The following is a 22833-nucleotide window of genomic DNA, read 5'->3' as shown; positions in this document are numbered from 1 at the left end:
GTCTGAGCTCAAGCTGGACTGGCCAGGGGCTCCTCCCCTTTCCCCGATACGTCGCTCTTCCGATCACGTGCCGTGGGATTGACCTGAGCTGTTGACGGCTGAGTCCGTCTCTAAACGCTGCATGACTGACGTGGCCCATGCTATCGAAAAGACACGCTGAAGCGTGTGTTGAGCTTGTTGCCAGACACCTCTGTGCCATGTTGATCCAATGGGGCCGTCCTGGGAGTTGTAGCAATGCAGAGCGCTCGCGCTGATACATGACACCCGGGCGGAGCGGTGTCAGTGGGCTGTGTCGGTATGTGACACGTGTGGGTGTGTCGGGCGGTGTCGGGCCGTGTCAGTCTGCCGAATGTTTACCTGTCGCTGACACGGATGGCTGGAGGTGCCCTGGCGTGAGTCACAGGGCCGCGGAATGGTCTGGACTTCTGCAGTAGCGGCTGGGCGGAACGTTTTTGGGTCCTGATTTGGAGCGTGGCGTTAGGGAGTGGCTCGCGTGAAAGACGAACTGTTTTCATAATTCATTATCTGTCAAATATTTCATAATCATTTCCGTTTTGCAGGCAGAGCCACCCTTCTCCCATTATCGTTGATAATTGAAGGAATAAATTGCACCGATGTTGAAGTTAAAACGTCAGCCTCGCTGTGTTGAGCGTTTTTTTTTTGTGAACGCCACACTTTCAGTCATTGTTATGCAGCAGCAGTAATGGAGCTGGCCGATCCTTGTTCTAGGCTTCTAACAAGCAAACGCCTCACACTTGGTCCTTGCTGGAAGCTTATCAGCTTCAATGAGCACTCGTCATATCCTCTCCGGCCCGCCCCTTCCCCCGCCCCCTGACAGGCAGCTACATTTGTCTGTGACAAATCACACCACATATGGTTCTAATTGCCACCCGCGGAGGGGGAGGGGTGCAGGGCACGGATGGGAGGGGTGACACCCAGTGTAACGACCTGACAGTGAGCGGCTGAGCGCGGGTTGATGGGTGTGGGGTGCGCAGTAACTATAGAGGTAACATTGTTCAACAGACGGGCATACCTGGCAGCACGGCTTGTTGCTGCCGTCAAGGGAAGTAGGGTGCCGGCCGAGCTAGCGCGTGGTCCTTACAAAATCCTCACCTCATGTCGTTTCACTGGCAAAACGTCGAATTCAACCTGATTCTGTTTTACCCTGTTGGCGGTGGCGGACCGGCAAGTTGCTGTGCAGTGTGCACGGGTGGTGCTTATCGCATAACAGTAACAGACGTGTGACTTGAGTTATTCGTACGGAGCCAGTCAGTTGGCCTCACTAGTTTGCCTATCTGGACACTTCAACAGCATGTGCCGGCCGCGCACGGCTTCCCAGAATCGTCTTGATCATATGAGCAACAAGTGGCCATCAGTTGTTTGACTTGTAATGGAGTGTAATGTGCCGACTGCGACCGCCAATGGCGCTCATTCATCCGGAGACCAAGTGCAAGATATGCCGAGAAGGCGACTGAGTACCGTTCACTAAAAGCGCCCTTTCATATCGGCATGCTTGACGACGTTGGCATTATTCAAGCCGTCGTTGATTGTCAAACAATGGTGTAGTGTTTTCAGACACGCTTGTCAGTTTTGACAGCTGTAATCTAGCTTATTTTGCCTGTCGGTTTAATTGCTGGGATACAATGGAACCGTATGACATGTGTCCAATGCATGTATTGTGGAGAACCATTGTGCAGCTATTTACTCACCGGATCGTGAACGTGTATTTTTGGTTAGTTCACGTTTACCATTACTGCTGCAAAGCTCTTTCACCCTTTATTTGGTTTTATTTATTTAGTTTAGCTCTTATTCTTTGATACTCTCGAGTCTCGGATTACTGGGTGATGTCATGGCGCTGCTTCGCGACCAGCCTAATCTCTTCTCCGCGTCTCAGCACGGCAACTTTACATGTATTTTTCACCGAGCAACAGCTCAGTCTCCCTACTCTGGCTTACGTCTGATCCGCCGCGCTGCGCTGCTTTTTCCTCGCTGTTGCTCTCATCATCTCGTTGCCGTCGTCTTCGTCGTCGTCGTCGGCGGCGGCTTCTCAGCCTGTTTTTCTCCCATTTGCATCCTTCCGTCGCACCGGTCTGTCACTCCTCAACACGCTCCAGACGGAAGGCCCTGCAGTCTGCGTCCACTCCTGTCCACATCCCGGCTGTGACCGGCGCGCGCGTCGTCCGGCGACCCTAAGTAGAGCCGTCGGCGCCGCGCCGCGTCACTGCCAGCTCGCAGAGTGGCCGGATGTTGTAACGCAGCACCGCAGCCGCCCCAGACGGCCAGTATGCAGAGTACCACGCAGCGGTCGATGTTGCGAGCACCGGACCGTGCCTCTGGCCGGTCGGGGGTGTGTGATACACGCCCGCAGCGGCGGCCGGTCGAGCGGAACGGCCGTATCGTGCGTGCTGAGAGCGGGACTCCTTTGATCAACGCGTGTTGTATGATCTGGCGAAAACATGAGCTCCTGGCCGCTCTGGCGATAGAGGGGCATCCGGAATTACCGTGTCTGATGAGTGCTGCAGTAGATACGGCGATAGCAGGGCGCTGGGTTTGTAAATGCCGGAACGTGCGGGTTTCTTCACATCGGAGTGCTTGCGGATTGCGGGGGATGATGTGGCCGTGACGGCGTCCGGGATCGCTGGGCTGTGATTCTGGTATTTAAGCTGATAGTATGCGCTAAGGTGGAAGGTTGGACGCTGAAGCTGTATAAATACGTACCCGGAGTCTTATAATTGTGTGGTTTACCAATTATCATCATGAGCTGTGCCAGCTTTTCTGATTTCTTATTCCCCTGTCCCAGCCACCAGCTCATTCACCAGCCCACTATTGCGATGTCATTTGTCATAATAACAGATACCCGAAACAAATTAGCTGGAATTCGGACTAGACCACTAGCGGACCCCTGCTGGTCCTCTGAGGACCCCCACAGGGGACCGGATATTACCCACATTCACCACGATCTGCCGCGCCTGTCCGCGCTCCGTCATCGGCCGGTCACCTCCGACCCCCAGCCGTTCCCCCGCTGTTACCCCTACCTTTACCCCCTGCGGTGACCGAGCCCAGGTCACTCACCGCCCACCTGACCTTGTGATTCGGCCTGCCGGGATACGGGGCGGGAGTGAGTGTGGTGAAGATGCGCCCTTGTTTTTCGGTATCGCTCGACTGATGCTCTCGGCGGCCGTAAGAGGACGGAAAGCAGCACTGCCGACCGTCAGTCGGCACTTGAGGAAAAAAGGCCGCCGGCGGAACAGCGCCCAGCGCCGTGGATGCGTCATTACCGTGTTTAGACTCGTCCAAATATTAAACGGCCACGTGATAACGGATTTAATGCAGGTCCGACTGACTGCGGAGAGTCGCGTTACCCAGCGACCTCCGTGAATTGTGATGTGCCGTAATTGACATCGTAATCAGATGCGCTGATTATTTGGAAGATTAATGAGAGGGTCAGAGAAATGTCTCTTTCTTGGCTGTTCTAAAATTGTGCTGCTGTTCCACGCCTTATCATACTAATAGGGCCTTACCTACATATGACCTATGGATAATGGAAATTACATAGGCATTTGTTTAGTTAGATGCTTTATTGATTAATTATAGTGCAGTTATTCGTTTTCCCAATTTGCTTGGCATGAATTACATGCTTCTTCCTTGCACTAGATTTTTATCAACATCCAATAGTTCTTCGCGGCAGTAAATTACACTAATCTCTCTGACTAATGCAGAGATACCGGCTGGAATGTTTTGTGGTATACCGGCGCGCCTCAGCAGCGCCCCAGAGTACGACGGCCGGCGCCCGAGACGTGCTCAGTTCGCGTGCGGTCGGCGCGCCTCCTTTACGACCCCCGACTCCCCATCGAGCGCTGATTGAGTTCCCGTTCGGTTTGATAATTAAAATTCCGGATTAAATTTACCCGCCGGGCCATCCATGTCTTCGTACTCTCCTGTAACGACCGACAATTTATTCGCGCGCCGTCCAGCTGGAGCGGCAGCTCCGCGGGCAAAAAGCCCGTCCTCGTCGTCGGCGGCGGAGCGGCGGCCGTTTTTGCGCCGGGGTCGTGTGGTTAGTGGCGGCGGCTCCCCGCGGAGGGCTGTCGGCCACTACGGGCCGCGCGCCGCTCCAATGATATACGCCCACTGTTCCATTGGCTGTCAGCGGACCGGGCGGAATTAGTGGTCGCGACGGGGCGGCGGCGGCCCGTGAAGCGGGCCGGCCGGCCGGTCGGGCTGTGCACACCGTGCACCGGCCGTGAGAGTGGAGGGGAGGGGAGGGGAGCGGCGGCACGGGCCGACGGCGGGAGATGGGACCACTAACAAAAACGCCTGCCGAGCGGCACATACGCTCCCACTAACAAACACAGTAAATCACACGGTGTCGAATGATCCAGTTAGGGAAGATGGTGTTGAAACGGTGTAACGTTCTCCGGTGCATATTTTCAATTAGGTACCGTGTATCGAGTTACCTTGGGATGCTGCAGTCTGTCACCCGTTCTCGCTACTCTCGTGGATAATTAATGTCGGACATTTCTACGAACCGACGGGGGACCGGAGACGACAGCTCCCTGTCCTGGTCTGGCCTGGTCGCTGGGCTCAACACCAGTCTATAGTTTAGAGATCGTGGTAACTCGTGCTGTTTGGATAACTAACATCAAGCCAGCGAGCCTGTCAACCGCATCCCTTTCCTTAGCCATAGCGACTGTATCTATAATGGCAGCGCTAAAAGTATAGTGAATCACGCCGTTATGATGTCTGATATTTTGGTAGCGCCTGTTCAGCGACCTGCAGCCAACAATGCTGCCATCAGCTGCCTGGTGGCTGTGGAGCTGTAAATCGCCCCTGACAGGACAATGTCCTCGGCTTGTCACACCGCGGGCCGACTGTCAATGGTCCATGCCAACAACGAGTCTGCCGACTGAGCTGGGCCGTCGATCTGTTAATGAGGTGCATGCGGCAGCGACCTGGCCTTTTCCATGGCTGAGGCTGGCCACCGACTGGTGTTTAATGTATGCGCTGCAGGCGGTCCTGCTATCTAATACTCCAGCGTGATGGGTGTGTTGATTGATTATTATGATGGTTGGCCTCCAGTCTACGTTTTCAAGATCGGCTTATGCCCTGATATCGTTTCATACTCTCCTCAGAGTCTCACCGGGCATCTGTAGGTATAACCTCTTGGGTCCTTATCGGTTATCTGTCAATGAACTGGTTCAGAAAATCTGTCATGAAAGGCTGCCTTCACCTCAACAGAGCCTCATCTGTGGTTTGATGTTGAACAAATCGTTCGGGTTCACTCTATCTATGTGGCTCTGGGCTCTGGCAACATGGACAGAATTGACCCAGACTCAACCCAGACATGACCGACGTTTGCTGAGCCGCAATTGACACTTCGTTCATTAGGTAAATGCACCCACCGCCCACCTATACCTATAGCGCTGTCTGGTCGGCAGATGTCCCTTTGTCGCACCACAAACCATTGCTGATGAAGCATAACCGCCCGTGTCGCGTCCCATCCCCTGCCTTCCCCGTGTCACTATGTCATCTGACAATCGTCCCCTCCCCGGTGTCACTATGTCAGCTGACAGTCCCCTCCACCGTGTCACCGTGCGGACAGTCCCCTCCCCTGCCGTGTCACAGCCACTGTGCCCTGTGCCGCCCTCCGAACAATTGCTCCCCGCCGACCTGCTGTCCACCCGGTGTCAAACTGAACGGGCGCGGTCACCGGCACCGATCCTTTCATCGAGCCTAATCCTGAGCGCCGACAAACCGCCCCGTGTCGAACAGTCGGCGAGACGGAGCGCGATTCGACTGGTCTTGTGGAACAGGCCGATGGCAAAGGTGACTGTTGGTATTTTAGTGAGTGAGATCATAATCCAAAGCGCGCATGTGTGAAAACAGTGCGTTTTAACGTTTATGCTGTTACTCACTCTGTGCTTTTTTGTATAGAGTGGTGCGGTGGGATGACTGAACCCTCTGTGTCAAACCCCAGCTGTATAGGTGCGTTTCTTGCCTGAACACCTGTGCACTGTCGTGTGCTTTGCCCCTGTGTGACATGCACCGTGCACAGCTGCTATATATCTCGCCCTCCCGCTGCTCTGCCGGTCCGGACCCCAATACAGACCTGTCGCAGAGCCTTCAGAACTGAACAATGCATGGGTGATCGGTGCAGGTGGCTCGAACCCCGCTGTTCGGTCCGTGCAGCCTTCCACACGGCTGTCGCGTGTGTCATTAGTTTCATATCGAGCCGAAATTGATGCTGTGTCCCTTTGTAGATCTGACAGACGTTCAATATTGTACAAAAGATGCGCAATTTTAAAAAAATACACACCATAGTTGTCCACCATACCACCACCATGTACCACGTCCGCCCCCACTCTGACCTCTCTCCCTCCCCTCTGTCTGCAGGGCTGGACCACACGGCCAGCGTTCAGACCGTGCCTCCCTCTCCCCTGCTGGAGGTGGAGGCCGGCACGGACGTCACTCTACACTGCAGCGCCAACGGCTCCAGCGAGCCCTCCTACCAGTGGTTCCGCAACGGCGAGCGGCTGTCGCGGGGGCCGCGCGTGCAGCCGCGCCGGCGGCTCCTGCTGCGAGCTGTGCGGCCCTCGGACGCCGGGACTTACTCCTGTACAGCGGCTAACCCGACGGCCGGCATGGTGGCGCGGAGCAACGGCACCCTGCCGCTGGTCGTCACAGGTGGGTGGTGTGGGTCGGGAGGGTGTGTTTTAGAGGGGGCTGTCGATGAAGCCTAACGTGTTTAACTTCACGAGAACTTTTTCTTTACGTTTAACTTTACTTTGAACTTAACTTGTTTCGTCCGTGAGTCTTGCCAATATTTAGTAGGTAGGTACGTTCCATACCGTCGATCAATGCCAAAGTTTACCTCCATCACTGTTTTGATTCCCTTCTCGCCTTTGCATTTGTTAACTACAGGGATGTTCACGAAAAACTGACACATTTTAAAACGACTTTGTGAGCATGTGAGAGCTCACAGAGACTTGACTTGCATGCCATTCGAAAGCCTGTTGAAAAAAGTTTTGTATCTGCATAGCTCCTTTAGTTAGCATCACATGAGCTTCCAAATAAATAAGAAAGCGTTAAAATGGGAAATTTGACTTGGCGACAAAACTTAACGGAAAAACAATGAAGCTCTCGCGGCTGCCATCTGCCACCACGACTGAACCAGTCTACGAATTCGTCTAAAATTTGACATATTAATGTTTCGATGGATTATGTTTTATACTATTGGCATATTGTGGGCAAATTCCTAAGGAATGCCAAAATTGGCAGGCTTGGAAGTGCTGATGTCAGAAACCATGGCCGCATGCTGGCAGTCACTGTAGAGTGGTACCGTGCCATCTTTTAACAGCTTCTGTTAGCTACTGTAGCGGAAATGGGTCGACGTCTACACCATTTGGTGGTTCTGGCACGTCAGGGCCACCCTACGTACAGTAACGGCGATCATCGGTCTCACACGAGAACAGGGGGGAGGGGGCACTTGTCTCGCGCATCACCTCTCACCCATAGCCGGCCATTTCGCTCTACCTCAACTCCGTGGACTATTCCTGTGGGGTCACGTGAGTGACATGATCTGTAGCAGCGGCCCAAAGGACATCAAACCTCCCGACGAGTGCAGTGAGAGGTGTTGCAATTCTCCAGGCACGTGCCCAAAAACGGGGAATAATTTCCTGTTTCGGGCCGAGTCGTGCACTGCTCCAAAAACTCGTCATCTGCAAAATACGCTGTAACTTCTTAGAAACGAAAATGACATGATCCCAAAATATGTCAATACAAACTTAGAAGTCCACTCTATTTGCCCATAGCGTGATCACCGTTCTGAGGGCAAGTGTTTTCTCGTAATTCGGAAATAAAATGTGTCAGTTTTTCGTGAACATCCCTGTATCTGTATCTGTATCTGTACCGCTGCTCACCTCTAACTCCTGTCCTCCCGCAGGCTCTGGGGCACCGCGCCTGCTGCTGGCGCCCTCCGACCAGCTGGTGCGGGCCGGTGGCAGCGCCCGGTTCGACTGTCGGTACAGCGGCGCCGACACGGTCCACTGGGAGGTGGGCCACCAAGGACCGGTCGGAGACGACAGGTGAGATGTTGGGAGCTATATAGGAGCCCCCGTCCTCCGTTCCGTCGTTTCCATCCTCAGGATACTGAAATCCTTCTCCTCCACGCCGCAACCCCCACTCCGGGCTGGATAGGCTCCTTTATCTCGTGCGGGCTCCTCCCGAGGGGGCGCACCCCGTAGCCGGGTGCAGAGAGTGCTTGGGGGGGCTGGTCGGCCTGTTCATTCGGACGGGCTCAGGGTGTCTGCCCAGACCAATGTCTCCCCATAATTCCTATCATCCTTCCGGCTCTGGAATGGTCTTGTCAGACCGAAGGGGCCTAGCCCAACAAAATTAAAAAAAAAAATAATTTGAGCTCCCGTGGCTCCGTCACCGAGCTCTCCTGGTGGCGTGCCTCATTCACGTGAGCTGGTCCTCCTCAGTCCTCAGTGGAATTGGACTCAGTTTTGTCCTTTCTCGACCAAACTCTATGTAAGTGACTGGGCAGAAAGGTCGGATAGGGAATGTCAGGAATGTGGTGCTTGAGTCTAGCGCCTACCACATTGACATAAAACAGAGAGTGTTCTCAAATGATGCACGCTAAACTCACCATGGACGTCATGCAGATGCCACCGTCTGATGACATATTGAACTCCCAACATCTAGCCCGACATAAATATTGTCACCTCGTATCCCGCGAGTCTGCCCGCCCTCCTCCCTGGAGGCCCCACAGCTGTTTGTTGCAGCAGTGCACCACCCCGTTATCACCGAGACCATGTTGTATTGGCGGCTCTGCACGGCTCACCACGCCGCAGACGTCTGCCGGTCGCTCCAGGAATGTCATTGGGGAACGGGTGGAACGTCGCTGCTTGGTCTTAACCATGCCGTAGTGTCGTTGCTGTAGCCGTGTAGAAACATTGCCTCGGACGTTACCGTGCGCAGATATCGGTCTCGTGCATGGGGCGGAGCGAACCGGTGCAGGGCGGCGAGGGACAGGCAAACACGGCTGGCGACAACCCATGGGAGTTGTGGCGGTCACCGCCCACCGCATGACAGAGGGAGGGGGTTGTGAGTGACGATAAAGGAGTGATGAACGGCTCCCTTGAGGCACGGGCTGCATGATGACTCGCTGGCCATCGACCGTGAATACTGATGAAACTTAGAGACTGCAACGCCAGAACGTGTTCAGCTTTGCTGTCAGTTTTGGTGGCCGATTCTTCATCTACGGATATTTGCTATTTTTTGTTTGTGATTTGCCGGGTCCAGTAAACTGCTAAATGACATTTTCTGGTGGCCTACTCTGTCTGTTTAGACTTTTCTAGTGACCTGTTCTGGCACCTCATCCCTCCCCGGCGGCCCGTGCGAACACTCGGTCCTGTTCACTGAGCCCCTGGCCGCGGCGCCCGATGGCCCGCTGCTGCGTCGGTCGGCGGGTCCGGGCCGCTCCGAGCCGTCTGGAGCGGACTATGCGGAAGGTCCCGGCCCAGCGGACGGAGGGATATGAGCTGTGGCCGCGGCGAGCTTTCCTGGAACAGTTGCGCCGTCCGCCAAAGCCACCGCTCCTCTAGAGTCGTCGGCGGAGGGCCGAGCGCAGGGAACGCAGGTTTAGTGGAGGATGTTCAGTTCTGTAATGGGGGCGCTGGACGGTTCTGACCTGAATATTCCAATGACCGTGATTCGGAAATAGAGAGCCGAGGACTCGAGGAGTACAGAGAAGAGACCATACCATTGGACATGTGCCTTTTATATGACCGCACCTACTCATTTGTAGTTAATTCCGTTCCATTTAGACGAATGAAACGTCTCGTTGCCTAAATACAAAGGTATCGAATGTTTTTTGTCGGTTCTGGTTATTTCCGTTCCTGCCATATAATCGTCAAGCTGGATGTATTTTTGGTACAGCGGCGAACAACTACGGCCACACTTTTCTCATTTCTTTGAGTGCACTATCATGCTTGTCGTTTTTCGAATATTTGGCGGCACATTAAAACCGCGTCCACAAAGGCGGAAGATGAACCTCCCTTTGAACGTCAGACAGAATTATGATTTATTGCCAGTGAATGTCAGACTCGCCATAGAACATTGACAGTCGGTAGGTATTACTGTCAACTCTCATGAATTTCAAATATTGGAAAATATTCTGGCGAGCATTGTTCCAGTTTGTCTGGCGAATTGTTTCGTGGAAATGGATTTACTACAGCTCGGGCTTGACTCGGATGTTGACACACTCGTTAGCTGGTTCGACTTTTGCAGCTACTGCTTCGATAAGCGTCCAAGGTTTGACTCTCATTGTTGGATATCTCTGCAATGATGGGTTGCACAACCAACGCACGATTAATCTGACAGATGAAATCCAAACAATCAGACCCGAAAGCGTTTGAACGTCAAACTCGGCACATACAGCTGCATACACGGAACCAAATCCGACGTATGGAACAGAAACCAGAATACATTGTCAATTCTCGTTTGATCATCTGTTCCGTGGGTCTAATAATAAGCATCTGCGGACGAATGGGAGCAGAGTTAGGCTATCCTTTTAAAGTTATGGAATTGGACCGTTTGTGCCGAGCACTTGCAGTCCTGCAGGATGTCAGTAGTCAGCAGCTTTTGGTCCCAGCCTGTGCTTCTCTCTCCACTCTTGGTAGTGTGATGTCGGTGCGTTTTTCGTCGGTCGTGCGCTGTCCTGCAGCGGCCCTGTGCCCTCCCCTCCCGCCCCCCCCCCCCTCCCGCCCGCCGTGCCGCTCGCGACACGCTCCGCTGATCGTCCGTCAAACAGTCCTGCATCACCCCCCCCCCTCCATCCGCACAAAATGGCGACCGCTGCGGTCACTGTCCACTGTGGAGAGGTCCGGTGACGCAGTCTGCGCGTTTATGCGCCGAAAGTAGCCAAAGTGCGTGGTCAGTTGAGTACGCACGGCGTAGAAATATATCAAACTTCCATTAGCTGCGTGGGAGGAGGCAGTCGAAAAGGGGAGCTGCGTGGCGTATGGTGCATTATGTCTGCTCGCTGTATGATGAATGTAGTGGGTAATTCATGTGAGGCTGATAGCGTCTTGAATATATAAATACGTGAACTAAAAGAAGGCCGAAATCAAACGACTACGCATCGCATTCACCCTAAATTTGATCAAGCTCTAATCAGAATGTGTAATAAATTCCAATTCATATATTGCTAGCATAGTCGTGCATACTTAGTAGCATTGTGTATTACAAAATGGCTTTACCCGACCTGACCTAACCCCATCTGCCCTGACCTGACCTTTTATCCCGCAGGCGGTACTCTGTGCTGGCCAACAACAGCCTGGTGGTACTGTCGACGGCACCGGAGGACGAGCAGTGGTACCACTGCGTGGCCGGCGGTACCTCCGACTCTGTACCGGTACAGCGGTACAGCGCCCGGCTCCAGCTGGCCTGTGAGTACCCGCCCGACGCGGTACGGGGTGCAGGGGGTAGCCTTAGTAAGAGATGCGGTATACTGAGGCGTGAGGAGATGCTTGCTGTATGCCTGTATGGCCCCTTGATATAGATTAGCACTTTGGTCGTGTCCTAATTGGTAGTGTTCACGATATGTGCGTGTTTTCTCTTTATCATCATAGGTGATTGTCGTTTCGGTTAATAACAACAAATATTGGATATCTTGATATCGTTTTGAACGCAGTGCATTGCAATGAATAACGTGCTATGCCGCTATGGTAGGTAAACACTAGACAGTAAACACGAACCGAGAGTTTGTTGTTGGAACTCGGTGTAAAAACGGAGTCGCGTGGCTCCGTGTTGTGCATCCCGGGAACCCTCCGGTATCCAGACGTGCGCCAGTTGTAACACGGTGCCCCCTTCTCACCTGTGGCCTACCAGTCACGTATGGACGGTCACGTGGCTGAGGGGGGGGGGGGGCACGGCTGTAGGGTGGACGTGGAGATATGCCGATGGGGGAGGGGGGTTTCGGAACTGCGGGCGGGTCGTTCGGCTCGTGCTGGAACGCGGTGCGGTTGGTATGCTGTTGCCCCTTGCAGTGCTACTGTGTTTCTATAGGAGCTGTGGTTGGTCGCAGGCACGATCTACATGCACCGCGATTTTCGGGTGTGTGTTTCATGTAGAACTCGTTAGGCGCCACTAGCAGTCTGGCATAGTCATGTGCTTGATTTTTGAATGAGGTACTCCGAGAGGATTGTATGTATGCATCGGCCGCTGAAGGCTTTCATTCACTGCTTCAAATTCACTTCTTCCGATTTATTGTTCAGCACTCTTCAAGCTCACAATATAAAATTCCCAGCTGATTATGCTAATATCATGAAGTGCAGCTGCCGTTTGCCGTCATTCCTCCCAAACTAGAAATCTGAATAGTGAATGCCTTCCTCTACCGGTTGGCGACCGCGGTATGTCGGTGGCCCCGGCGACAATCCCGGGTACAAACGTCACATGATATACGGAATCCCCAGAATACAAATGTCACGTGGTACGGACGCTGAATGGAGCCCAGGGTACCGGTGTAGCGGACCGAAACCATTCACCTATTGTGGGACCCCTCCAGCCGTGAGCCGGGCGCGGTGACATGGTTTTCACAGAAAACCAGGGTTTGGGGCGAGCTGTGATCTATGCTGAAGGGTTCCAATTGTTGAGCTTCTGGAATGGTACGGATATCGGTGTGCGGTTACCAGTTGGGTACACTCGGGGGCAGATTGATGTTCCACAACTCGTTATCCACCGGGTTCCTATGGCTCAGCATTGGCAGCAGCCGCCTGGTACCGGTAGACTGTGCCGCTTCACTTACTTGTCAAGCGGCACAGCCTACCCACACCGTATGCCACCGGTCTGGGTCGGTGGCTGGAAGGCGATGTGGGCCGCCTGTGACGTCAGCGCAGCGGTGAGGGCCGAGCCCGGAGGCATGGCTCGGGTCGGCGCGGCGCTGCGGCTGGCGAGGGCTGGGGAGTGAGGTGGGGTGGGAGCACGGACCATCGCGCGGCTGAGCGAGTGTAGTTAACTTTCGCGTCTCAAGGCGCCAATTATTCTACCTAACAATTGTGCTAAAGCAGTTGTTAAAATGTCCTACCCCCAAGACAGCGCCTATCATCATACCTGCCATGCACATTACGACACACTTAAACGTGGCATTGGGACAGCCGATAGAATTTATATCAAACGTGCATCAAGTTGCGGAGCTACATTGTTTTTAACAGATAAGTATTAAGGCCTTGATTGAGCTCATTGGTGTCTATTATTTCGCACAGCAATCGTCCAGAGACGTGGGAACTGGGGTTTTTGGATAGCGCGGCGTCCCAACTTTAAGCAACTCTTACTGTTCCTCTAATGTGTGGTCGCAGCCACCAATAGCAAACCGTTCCATCTAGGAACAAATAAGTCGCGCACCTGGGACGGTTCGAACCGGGTTTCTCCAACCGGTCACCCCACGACGCTAGCGTGTATCCACTGAGCTGCCGAAACCAGCGACCACCCGCCGCGGTCAAACGCGATCAAATGTCACAATACTGTCATTGGCGGTCAGCGGGTGAATGTCATTTTGTTTTGTGCGGATGAGGACCATTCTCGGTAGCTCAGTGGATGAACGCTCGTGTCGTGAATTGGCCGGTGGGAGAAGCCCGGTTCGAACCCCCCTGAGTGGCCGACTTTTTGGCTCCTAGTTGGAACGGTTTGCTATTGGAGGCTGCGACCACATATTAGAACAACAGTAATAATCGCTTTAAATTGGAGCGTTAGCTGCGGCACTACTCATAGCCCCCAGTTCCCACGTCTCTGGACGATTGCCGTGCGAAACAATAGACACCAATCTGCTCAATCAAGACCTTAATACTAATATGTTATACAAAATATAGCTCCGCACCTCGATGCACGAGTGACATAAGTTCTATCGGCTGTCCCATTGCCACGCTTAAGGGTGTCGTAATGTGCATTGCAAGTATGATGATAGGCGCTGTCTTGGGGATAGGACATTTTAACAACTGCTTTAGCACAATTGTTAGGTAGAATAATTGGCGCCTTGAGACGCGAAAGTTAACTACACTCGCTCAGCCGCGCGATGTCCGTGCCCCCATCCCACCTCACTCTCCAGCCCTCGCCAGCCGCCGCGCCGCGCCGACCCGAGCCATGCCTCCGGGCTCGGCCCTCACCGCTGCGCTGACGTCACAGGCGGCCCACATCACCTTCCAGCCACCGACCCAGACCGGTGTCATACGGGTGGGTAGGCTGTGCCGCTTGACAAGTAAGCGAAGCGGCACAGTCTACCGGTACCAGGCGGCTGCTGCCAATGCTGAGCCATAGGAACCCGGTGGATAAAGAGTTGTGGAACATCAATCTGCCCCCGAGTGTACCAATTTGTGTGGACGGTATCAATGCGGGTGTCTGTGTGTTTGATGGAGGGGCAAGGGGGACCTCACAGTGACGACATTGTCCGCGGGTGTCTCATGTGACTGGCCTTTTGTACAGTGTAACGTATATTTACCATGAATGGCTGATAATTGTCTACACACTCTACACTCCTGCCTCATTTGCATTCCCTACGTTTGACTCTTCACTATTCACAGCAATATTGGGCTGCGTACCTGCTGCCCATTGTGCAATGACCGTCATCAATCAGTGACCAAAGCCAAGCTACTGGATACCGATCTTTTACCCCAGACCAGTTTGTTGTACAGTGCAACTGCACACGCTGTTGTAGACTACCGACCACTGTCTTTAAAGGGACCCTCCCACCTTAACATTAGTTTTGAGTTGAGATAGCCAAGTTTGCGGCCAGGCTCAGAAACCACTAATTATCCTGGTCGCAACCCCCGCAGCTTTATAGTGTTCAAGAAATTTCTTCCCTTTACTTGCAGGGTGGGACCAGCGTGGTCCCTGTCTCTTAACCATTACGGGAATCTGATGACGTCATCAGGCTTTCGAACGTCCGTCATTAAGTTTGACTAAAACGTTTTGTAGCACGCGGTGGTATATGCTATTTGCGCGCAACATCTGCCGCAAACGCCGCGCTTCTAAAATAAAGTCGCTAGAAACAGCGGAGATCCCAAAAAAGTAAACAAAAGTAAAAGTCTAATTTCTTGAAAACCGGTGAATATTTTTGGGTGAAATTTGGTAGATATTCGTTTTCGCTCTTTCTGAACCGAGCGACATCACTTTCATGCCAATTCATAAACTTTTTTGAAGGTGGGAGGGTCCCTTTAATTGCTAAGGTACTGTTCCCATGTGCCATTCTTCAACTGTCTGTTGAGGCAACTCTTGCTCCCCAACCACTCCTCTGCCCTGCTGACCCCCTCTCGCTCCTCACAGACCTGAAGCCGCCTACTGCCGAGTCGGTGGAGCCGGCCCCCTACACCCCCTTTCCTCCCCTGCTGACTCTCTCTCCCTCCTCACAGACCTGAAGCCGCTGACGGCCGAGTCGGTGGAGCCGGCCTCCGTTCCCTTTTCTCCCCTGCTGACCCCCTCTCGCTCCTCACAGACCTGAAGCCTCTGACGGCCGAGTCGGTGGAGCCGGCGCCCTCCGTCCAGGGGGTGCACGTGGTGGCCGAGGGCCGGCCGGCCCAGCTCACCTGTCTGGCTCCGGCCGGACTGCCGCCGCCGACTCTCCGCTGGCTGGACCCGGCTGGAGCGGATGTCACAGATCGGACTCAGGTGAGTAGGAGTGTCCGCCGCCGGCGCTCCGCTGGCTGGACCCGGCCGGAGCGGAGGTCACAGATCGGACTCAGGTGAGGAGGGGGAGGGAGGGGGGGGTCTGTGATGATGTTTGGGTCAGTCATAATGTGATGGCTGATTGAATGTGTGATGTCGTGTGATGTGAGTTTGAATAGCGGCTGCTGGGCGGTGGAGTTTGTGTCAGGGCCCGCCACCCGTCATCCTCTCAGATGCTCCTTCTACCCACCGCCTTGCTTCGACCGTCGCTTGGTTAAAGGAAACTCTTAGGTTGCCAGCTACACGTGAATGTCGATGTATTTCTGATTTCGTCCAACTTATTCGATACTGGCAACCTACAACTTGGTAGGATGATGGTCGCTGTTCCTGTACTGATAAACACCGGGCACAAGTGCCTCTGATCTCTTCTCTGTAACAGAACAGAATCGAAATCTGGGAACTCGTGCTCTGGGCGGTTTACGGCTGCCATAATTTTCCATTGTTCGCTCGCTGGCCAAACGGTCGCGGTCGCGCGGCGATTTCTGGGAACGGGACGCGCTTCTGGACGGGACTCGAGTGGGCGGTGGAGGGCGGCGCTGATGGGTCACGATGGGCGGCAGGCTCTGATCTTGTCCCTCTGTTTACCATGAGCAGTCTGACAAGTCCCATTGTCTGAGGTCGTGCTGTGATCTGTCGAATGTCACTTCATAACAAGCTATGGAATGATAGTAAATTTGGCTGTGCTTACTGTCCCGAGTCGATCAAACCAGTCACCGGCTTGGGACCCCCGGTATCAGATTCTGCTTCCAACCCCCTAAACCTTGATCCCTCCACAATACATCCGTATCCTGTATTTGCCTCATTGGTTCATCTACATACATTTAATCGTATTTTCAGCTCGTTATTTATGGATTCAGAGAATTATGCAATCGTTAAGTCCAGGATCATGTATGCTTTATCTACGTATATCAATAAACCCGTTAACCGCCAACTACCCTTCTCAGGACAAGATGATTGATATATTCATGGGCGAGCCTGTCTCTGGAAAGCTATGAAATTAGGATGCACTCATTTGTTTGCATAAACTCCGTTCGCCTTCTGACGGACTGATATCGCATTTATCTGCTGTTTTCATCGGTAGTATCGAATGTTTTGTGTATTCGCTTTAACAATGTTTGATTTCCGTAAACGTATATCACCCCTGCATCCACTATGTAAAGGAGCTGTTTATTCGAATCAGCTATTGCTTTCGGACAACACGCTAAGACGTAACCTGACCCATTTTCATCATCAACAAGTGCAATGACGGAATGTGTATGCACATCGGCGTCACTGTCTGTACGCCACTTTTGTCTCCGTGAAGTAACACGCGCCACTTTTGCTCCGTTCCAGTCCCAGCTGGAGGGCGCCGCGCTTCTCTCGCTGGATTCCTCCCAGGTCAACGTGGAGGGTAACTACAGCTGCGTGGCCGAGAACCTGGCCGGCAACTCCAGCCTCCTGGTGCAGATCCTGGTGGCCAGTGAGTGTCGGGCGGGGGCGGGGCGGGAGCGGAGGCGGAGGCCCTGGATGTCGGCCCGTGTGTCTAGCAGGGAGGGAGGGGCCATGGTCAGGCTGGTGGACATGTAATTAGAATGTGACTGTGTTTTCTCGGAGGCTTTTTGGTGACTGATACGAGATGCGGCTGTGTAAATATTTGTGCCGTGGCTGTGGTTCTTGTACAGATTATGTATGTAACCCGCTGTAATCCATTAGTTGTAAATGGATCTGCTGAGAGGCATTCTTCCAGTATTGTGCAGATATTTTGCTGAGTCGTTGGGTGCATGGCTAATGCCATTGATAATCACATATGGTAAGCTTGGGCTTGGTCAGTTTATCATGCTCAGGCGTAGGTATATGTGATTGGAATGGAGCCGGAAAGGATAAAGCACGCGACATATCGAAGACATTGAAGCAATATCGAAGATACTTAAACTAAATATACTGAAGATACAGATCCCTCCCTTCCTCACTCCCTCTCTCCCACCTTGTTCGGGAATTGCATCCACATTGGATGTCCTTCGCATTCTCTGTCCTTCCTCCCCTCCCCGTTACCCCGCCCCAGTCCACACCAGCCCATCTCTGTCGGCGTGGGCGGTCGTCGCCGGTCACTTACTAATGAGCTGCGCTGTGATCATGATAAATAACCAGCGGCTGGCTGCTATATCTCGGGAGTCGGACCACCCCGGCGAGACGGCTGCCAGCCGGCGCGGCGCTCCGCCAGACGACTGACTGACTGCCGGGGACGATCAGTGGCAGATGATGGATGGTAGATGGACGATGGACACCTGTTCATTGGTTTGGTAGTGTTGTGGATGAGATGGGAGTGCGTATAGAATCGGTGCGGTGATGTGTTTGAAATGATGTCGTGCCGTATCTTGTATCGTTTTGTGCGTGTGCGTTTTTAATCATTGAAGAAGCACCTTGATATTGTTGCGCATTATTTTTTTTGTGTTTTGTACCGTACTGCGTAGTTCCCACTGCACTGTATCTCTCCCAGCCCCCTCCCCCTCCCTCTCACGGTGCCCGTCTTTCCCAGCGCCGCCGGAGCTGCTGTCTGGCCCCGTGAACTTGGTAATGTAACTCTCAGCCCTTCTGACACGGCACTCGTCCGTCTTTTGCAGCGCCGCCGGAGCTGCTCTCGGGCCCCGTGGACCTGGTAGTGGACGAGGGTGAGCGGACCGAGCTGACCTGTCAGTTCCGCGGCCTACAGCACCCCTACACCACCGTCTCCTGGCTCAGGGACGGGCGGCCAGTGCAGCCTGGGCAGGTTAGTAAAGAGCCCGGGCGGGTCAGTAGACAGACAGCTGGGTCAGGTCAGTAGAGGGTCACCGTCTCCTGAGTCCTGGCTCAGAGACGGCCGTCCCGTCCAGCTTGGGCAGGTCAGTAGAAAGGGTCACCGGTCATCCCGGAGAGATCAGTAGAAAGTCAGCCGGGTCAGGTCAGTAGAGGGTCACCGTCTCCGGAGTCCTGGCTCAGAGACGGCCGTCCCGTCCAGCTTGGGCAGGTCAGTAGAGGTGCACTGATGCTGGTTAATGATTATTTCTGGTATCCACTGATATTATATCACGGTATATCAATGGTCAGTGGTCACTATATAGCGCGTATGATCCATGTGTTTTCCCGTCGGAATCGGGTCGCAGACGCCTCCGGTTGCCGTTGGCTACTGTGGCTGGTCACTATCAAAGTCTCTGTCGTGCTCGCCTGTCCCCTGCACCGTCGAGCTGCCTTTGGAGCCCGCCCTCCGCCGGCCGGCCGAGCTAGCTGTCCAGACAGGGCACCTGTGTCGCTTTGTCAGGCTTTGTTTGAAAACACGCCGCCGCCCGGGTGTCGTTTTTTCGTATTGTGCGGCTGGTTCGGCGGCGGCCGATCGGTTTGCGGTAGTGGGCGGTGAAACACAATGGCAGAGGGTGACGTAATGGTGCCGAGTTTTGGAGGGTATGGAAGAATTGACGGCTGCACAGTTACAGGTCTGGGGTCTCACTCTCTTGCTTACTCACTCTCTTACTCATTCACTCATTCACTCACTCACTCACTCACTCACTCACTCACTCACTTTTTTCTTCTCTATTCTCGTCCTCCCTGATAAGCCCAATGCCTGCGCAGTAGGACAATATGGGATCGACGCTTCGTCAACCGGCTCTCCAACACAGACTAACACAGTGAGCGGATGAATGTCGGACCAATGTCCTTCCACACTGTGGCTTGTCCACCACTGCCTGCAAGATTGGGATCTCGGGTGTTCGCAGGGCTCTCGGAAAGCCGCGTGGTTAGTTGGAGAAATTCCTGTTGGTTTTTGTATCCCGTGAGTTGTGGTTGGTGGTGACTGACTCGGTGCTTTTTTGTTTTACTGTATGCCTGGCCTATTCAAATACATTAGCCAGAGGGGTGTGGTAATAACTGGTGTAAGCAAATTGACCACGGTCAAAAATGCATTACCAGAATACACTACAGCCAACATTTTGGGATGGTCTCGTTCCTAAGTCGGCTAAGAGCTTCGGTCCAGAAAATAAATTTATCGTTGGCATACAGTAAAATACATACCAAACTCGGCCGGTGATAAATTTTCAAGACCTCAGTCCTTACTGATTTTTGAACTCGGCCTTCGGCCTCGTTCAAAAATCCAGTAAGGACCTCGGTCTTGAAAATTTATTTACACCGGCCTCGTTCAATTTTCAAGACCTCAGTCCTTACTGATTTTTGAACTCGGCCTTCGGCCTCGTTCAAAAATCCAGTAAGGACCTCGGTCTTGAAAATTTATTTACACCGGCCTCGTTCAGTATTATATATTCTGACATCCCAGTGGTATGTTTGCGGCTTTAACACCGTTAAACATTGTCAATACGTGTTGCGAATGACAATGACATAAGCATAGAGGGTATGGAGTCGATTATATAATCCGAAATTCTAGTTATCCCTACTCAATACATCTAAATGATACTTTTTTGCTACTTCTATCTATCCATAGTCGAAATCGGGACCGAGTCAGTGTGGGGCACCCTAGTATTTTCACTGTATGTCGTTATTTCTGTATGCATGCTGCATGATGTTAATTTAGTGACGCTGTGTCTCCGTTCCCAGGTGTTCTCTGGTAACGGCAGCCTGGTGATCCCTCTGACGAAGCTCTCTCACGCCGGGAGGTACCAGTGTGTAGTGAACAGCACCGGGTTCCCCGACCCGTACCGCTCGTCCGCCGCACGGCTCACCGTCAAAGGTGGGGGATGGTGGCGCCCTCAGAGAGAGCAGCGCCCTCAGGGGGCGGTGAGAGGTAGCGCACTGGGCAGGCACCCTTAGGGGTCCGTACGTACGAGGTAACGCCCTCAGAGGGGTCGGTGGGAGCAGCGTCCTAAGGGAGTGTCGGGTGGCGTAGGGAAGAGACTGACTTAGCCTTTATTTACCCGAAGACATGTCGACCTGCGGTGTATATTTTTTATATTTTCTCTTAGGATTGTTTGTGTTTATGGATGAGCGATAAATGTGCATTGAGGGACACCTATCGTCTGCTGGTCAGTGAATACCCTATGTCTGACCGCCACCTCTGGGTGTCGCAGAGAAGCTCAAGTTCGCGCCGCGACCGGTGAACCGGGGCCTGGAGCTGGGGAAGACGGGCCGGCTGTACTGCCGCGCCTCGGGCAGCACGCCGCCGACTGTACGCTGGGTGAAGCTGCGCGCCGACGGACAGCTGGTGCTCGACTGGCCGCCGCACGTGACCGACGAGAACGGCACGCTGGTGTTCCGACCGGTACAGGAGGCCGACGGCGGCCGCTACAGCTGCGTGGCCACCAACCCGCAGGGATTCATCAACGCCACCATCAACGTCACCATCATCGGTGAGAGACGGAGATATCATCGGTGGGAAAATGCGTAGGTATAGGAATAGGTCTTCGGCTTTGGGCTTAGGCTGACGTGACTATTCACGAAGGAACTCAACTTCTTCCTCGATTCCCTATTGATTGATAGCTGTTCGAGTTTTGTTTTATGAAGAAAATGTATTGCATTTAACTGACCAACGAATATAGAAAACTCAGAATGATAAATCCTGCAATATTGACTTTTTGTTCAACTTACTGTCACGAATATTTTCCAAAAGAATGTAGCCCTGGCGTTTTCCCATCTGACCCCCTCTGCCCGCCCGCAGTGACGCCCAAGTTTCTGGTGACGCCGAGTAACCCGACCGAGGCGGTAGTGGGTCAGCCCCTGCTGCTCGACTGCCAGGCGTACGGCCGGCCGGAGCCCAGCGTGCAGTGGGACAGAAACTCGCGGCTCAACGACTTTGACGACTCCAGGTCAGTGGGGCGGGTGGGACGGACGGCGCGGCTCCGGTTTGAGTCTAGGCGGCAGCTGGTAGAAATGGCTATTAGACGTTTTTATATATGGTAAATGTGGCACGACTCTACCGAAACTAGTTAGCTGTACCAAATCTTTTTCGATTACAGTTTCCTTATTCACTTTTCTATCTCGTGGTTTACTATCTGACATTACCATCTGACCACCGCACTAACCCCTCTCAGCTCCCAACTGAATATCGCTACTCTTGCCGACTTAAGACTGACCAACTCCGCGCAACCCCAACTCTTCCCGACTATACTGACCTCCCGTACCCTCCTGGCGGCAGGTTCACCCGGCTGGAGAACGGCAGTCTGTACATCAGCGAGCTGCTGATGTCGGACACGGGACACTACGGCTGCATCGCCGGCAACAGCGCCGGCTTCTCCAGGAACGAGATCCAGCTGCTCGTCCGATGTGAGTGGCGCGGGGGACGGCTTTCCGCTAGTGGGAGAGGAGGGTGCTGATGTCGTTTGATAGTCTACAGAAGAGCGGTGTAGGGTGAACGATGAAATTGAACATGCCTAGACTCTGGGTACTATGCATGTGCATTAGTTTTCCACGAATGATGAGTGGACCATGATGGTTGACATAGTCATGTTCTGCGGCAGAACCGGTTCCTCATGGTTGAGCTGATCGTGCCTTTTAGTACTTCTGTCATTTTGGATCGCTGGTCTTTTGGACTTGATGTTGCTCTTTTTTGTCATATGTGGCAAGTGTTCTAGCATCTCTCCTCTCTACCAACGCCTCATTTCCCTCCCAGCCACGGTGCACTACTGTAGACTTTGATCCTGACCCTCCCTCACCTTCCTGCAGCGACGGTGGCGGAGCTGCGCGGCGGCGCGGTGACGCCCGGCGTGGCGGCCGATGACGGTGCCATGATGACGCGCACGGTGGCCATCACCGTGTCGGTGGCGGCCGCCTACCTGCTCCTGGTGGCCGGCCTGATGGTCTGGTGCCGATACCGCCGGCTGCGCCGCAAACAGCAGTACCTGCGCACATCGGCAGAGGGCACCAGCGTGCTGCGTGAGTTAGAACGGGTGGAGCTGGTCGAGGTTAGGAGATGTGTGCCGTTCTTCGTGCACATAGCTTCAGTTGTATAACTTTGACATGCCTATTGCATCTGTCAGCCAGGGTTTTCAGAAGCGAATTTCAGGAGGCAGTGGACTAGTTCATGGTTTCAAATCACCCCTGATTTTGTCAGGAACATTTATCACTGTAATTTGTGTGTGTTCACTTTACAGTCATACGAACGGGTTGGAATTTGCGCTCTCCCCTGATCTATGACCAGCGAGTCTGACCTCCCCTCTC

General features: G+C 53.5%; 1 protein-coding gene across 1 annotated transcript in view; it reads left to right on the top strand.

Moving 5' to 3' along the window:
• LOC122384322 (inactive tyrosine-protein kinase 7-like) overlaps window positions 1-22833 on the top strand; it is a 65074-nt gene that overhangs the window by 38779 nt on the left and 3462 nt on the right. Inside the window, exons 3-13 of the mRNA XM_043371626.1 lie at window positions 6394-6684; window positions 7943-8084; window positions 11314-11453; window positions 15491-15663; window positions 17053-17179; window positions 18321-18466; window positions 20278-20410; window positions 20748-21026; window positions 21335-21482; window positions 21812-21939; window positions 22339-22548. Coding sequence (XP_043227561.1) covers window positions 6394-6684; window positions 7943-8084; window positions 11314-11453; window positions 15491-15663; window positions 17053-17179; window positions 18321-18466; window positions 20278-20410; window positions 20748-21026; window positions 21335-21482; window positions 21812-21939; window positions 22339-22548 — 1917 coding nt within the window. The remainder of the gene's footprint in view (window positions 1-6393; window positions 6685-7942; window positions 8085-11313; window positions 11454-15490; window positions 15664-17052; window positions 17180-18320; window positions 18467-20277; window positions 20411-20747; window positions 21027-21334; window positions 21483-21811; window positions 21940-22338; window positions 22549-22833) is intronic.

This window comes from Amphibalanus amphitrite, unplaced genomic scaffold (assembly GCF_019059575.1).
Source record: "Amphibalanus amphitrite isolate SeventyFive unplaced genomic scaffold, NRLGWU_Aamphi_draft 000186F_arrow, whole genome shotgun sequence".
Classification (NCBI taxonomy): domain Eukaryota; kingdom Metazoa; phylum Arthropoda; class Thecostraca; order Balanomorpha; family Balanidae; genus Amphibalanus; species Amphibalanus amphitrite.
This window is presented reverse-complemented; position numbering and strand designations above follow the sequence as displayed.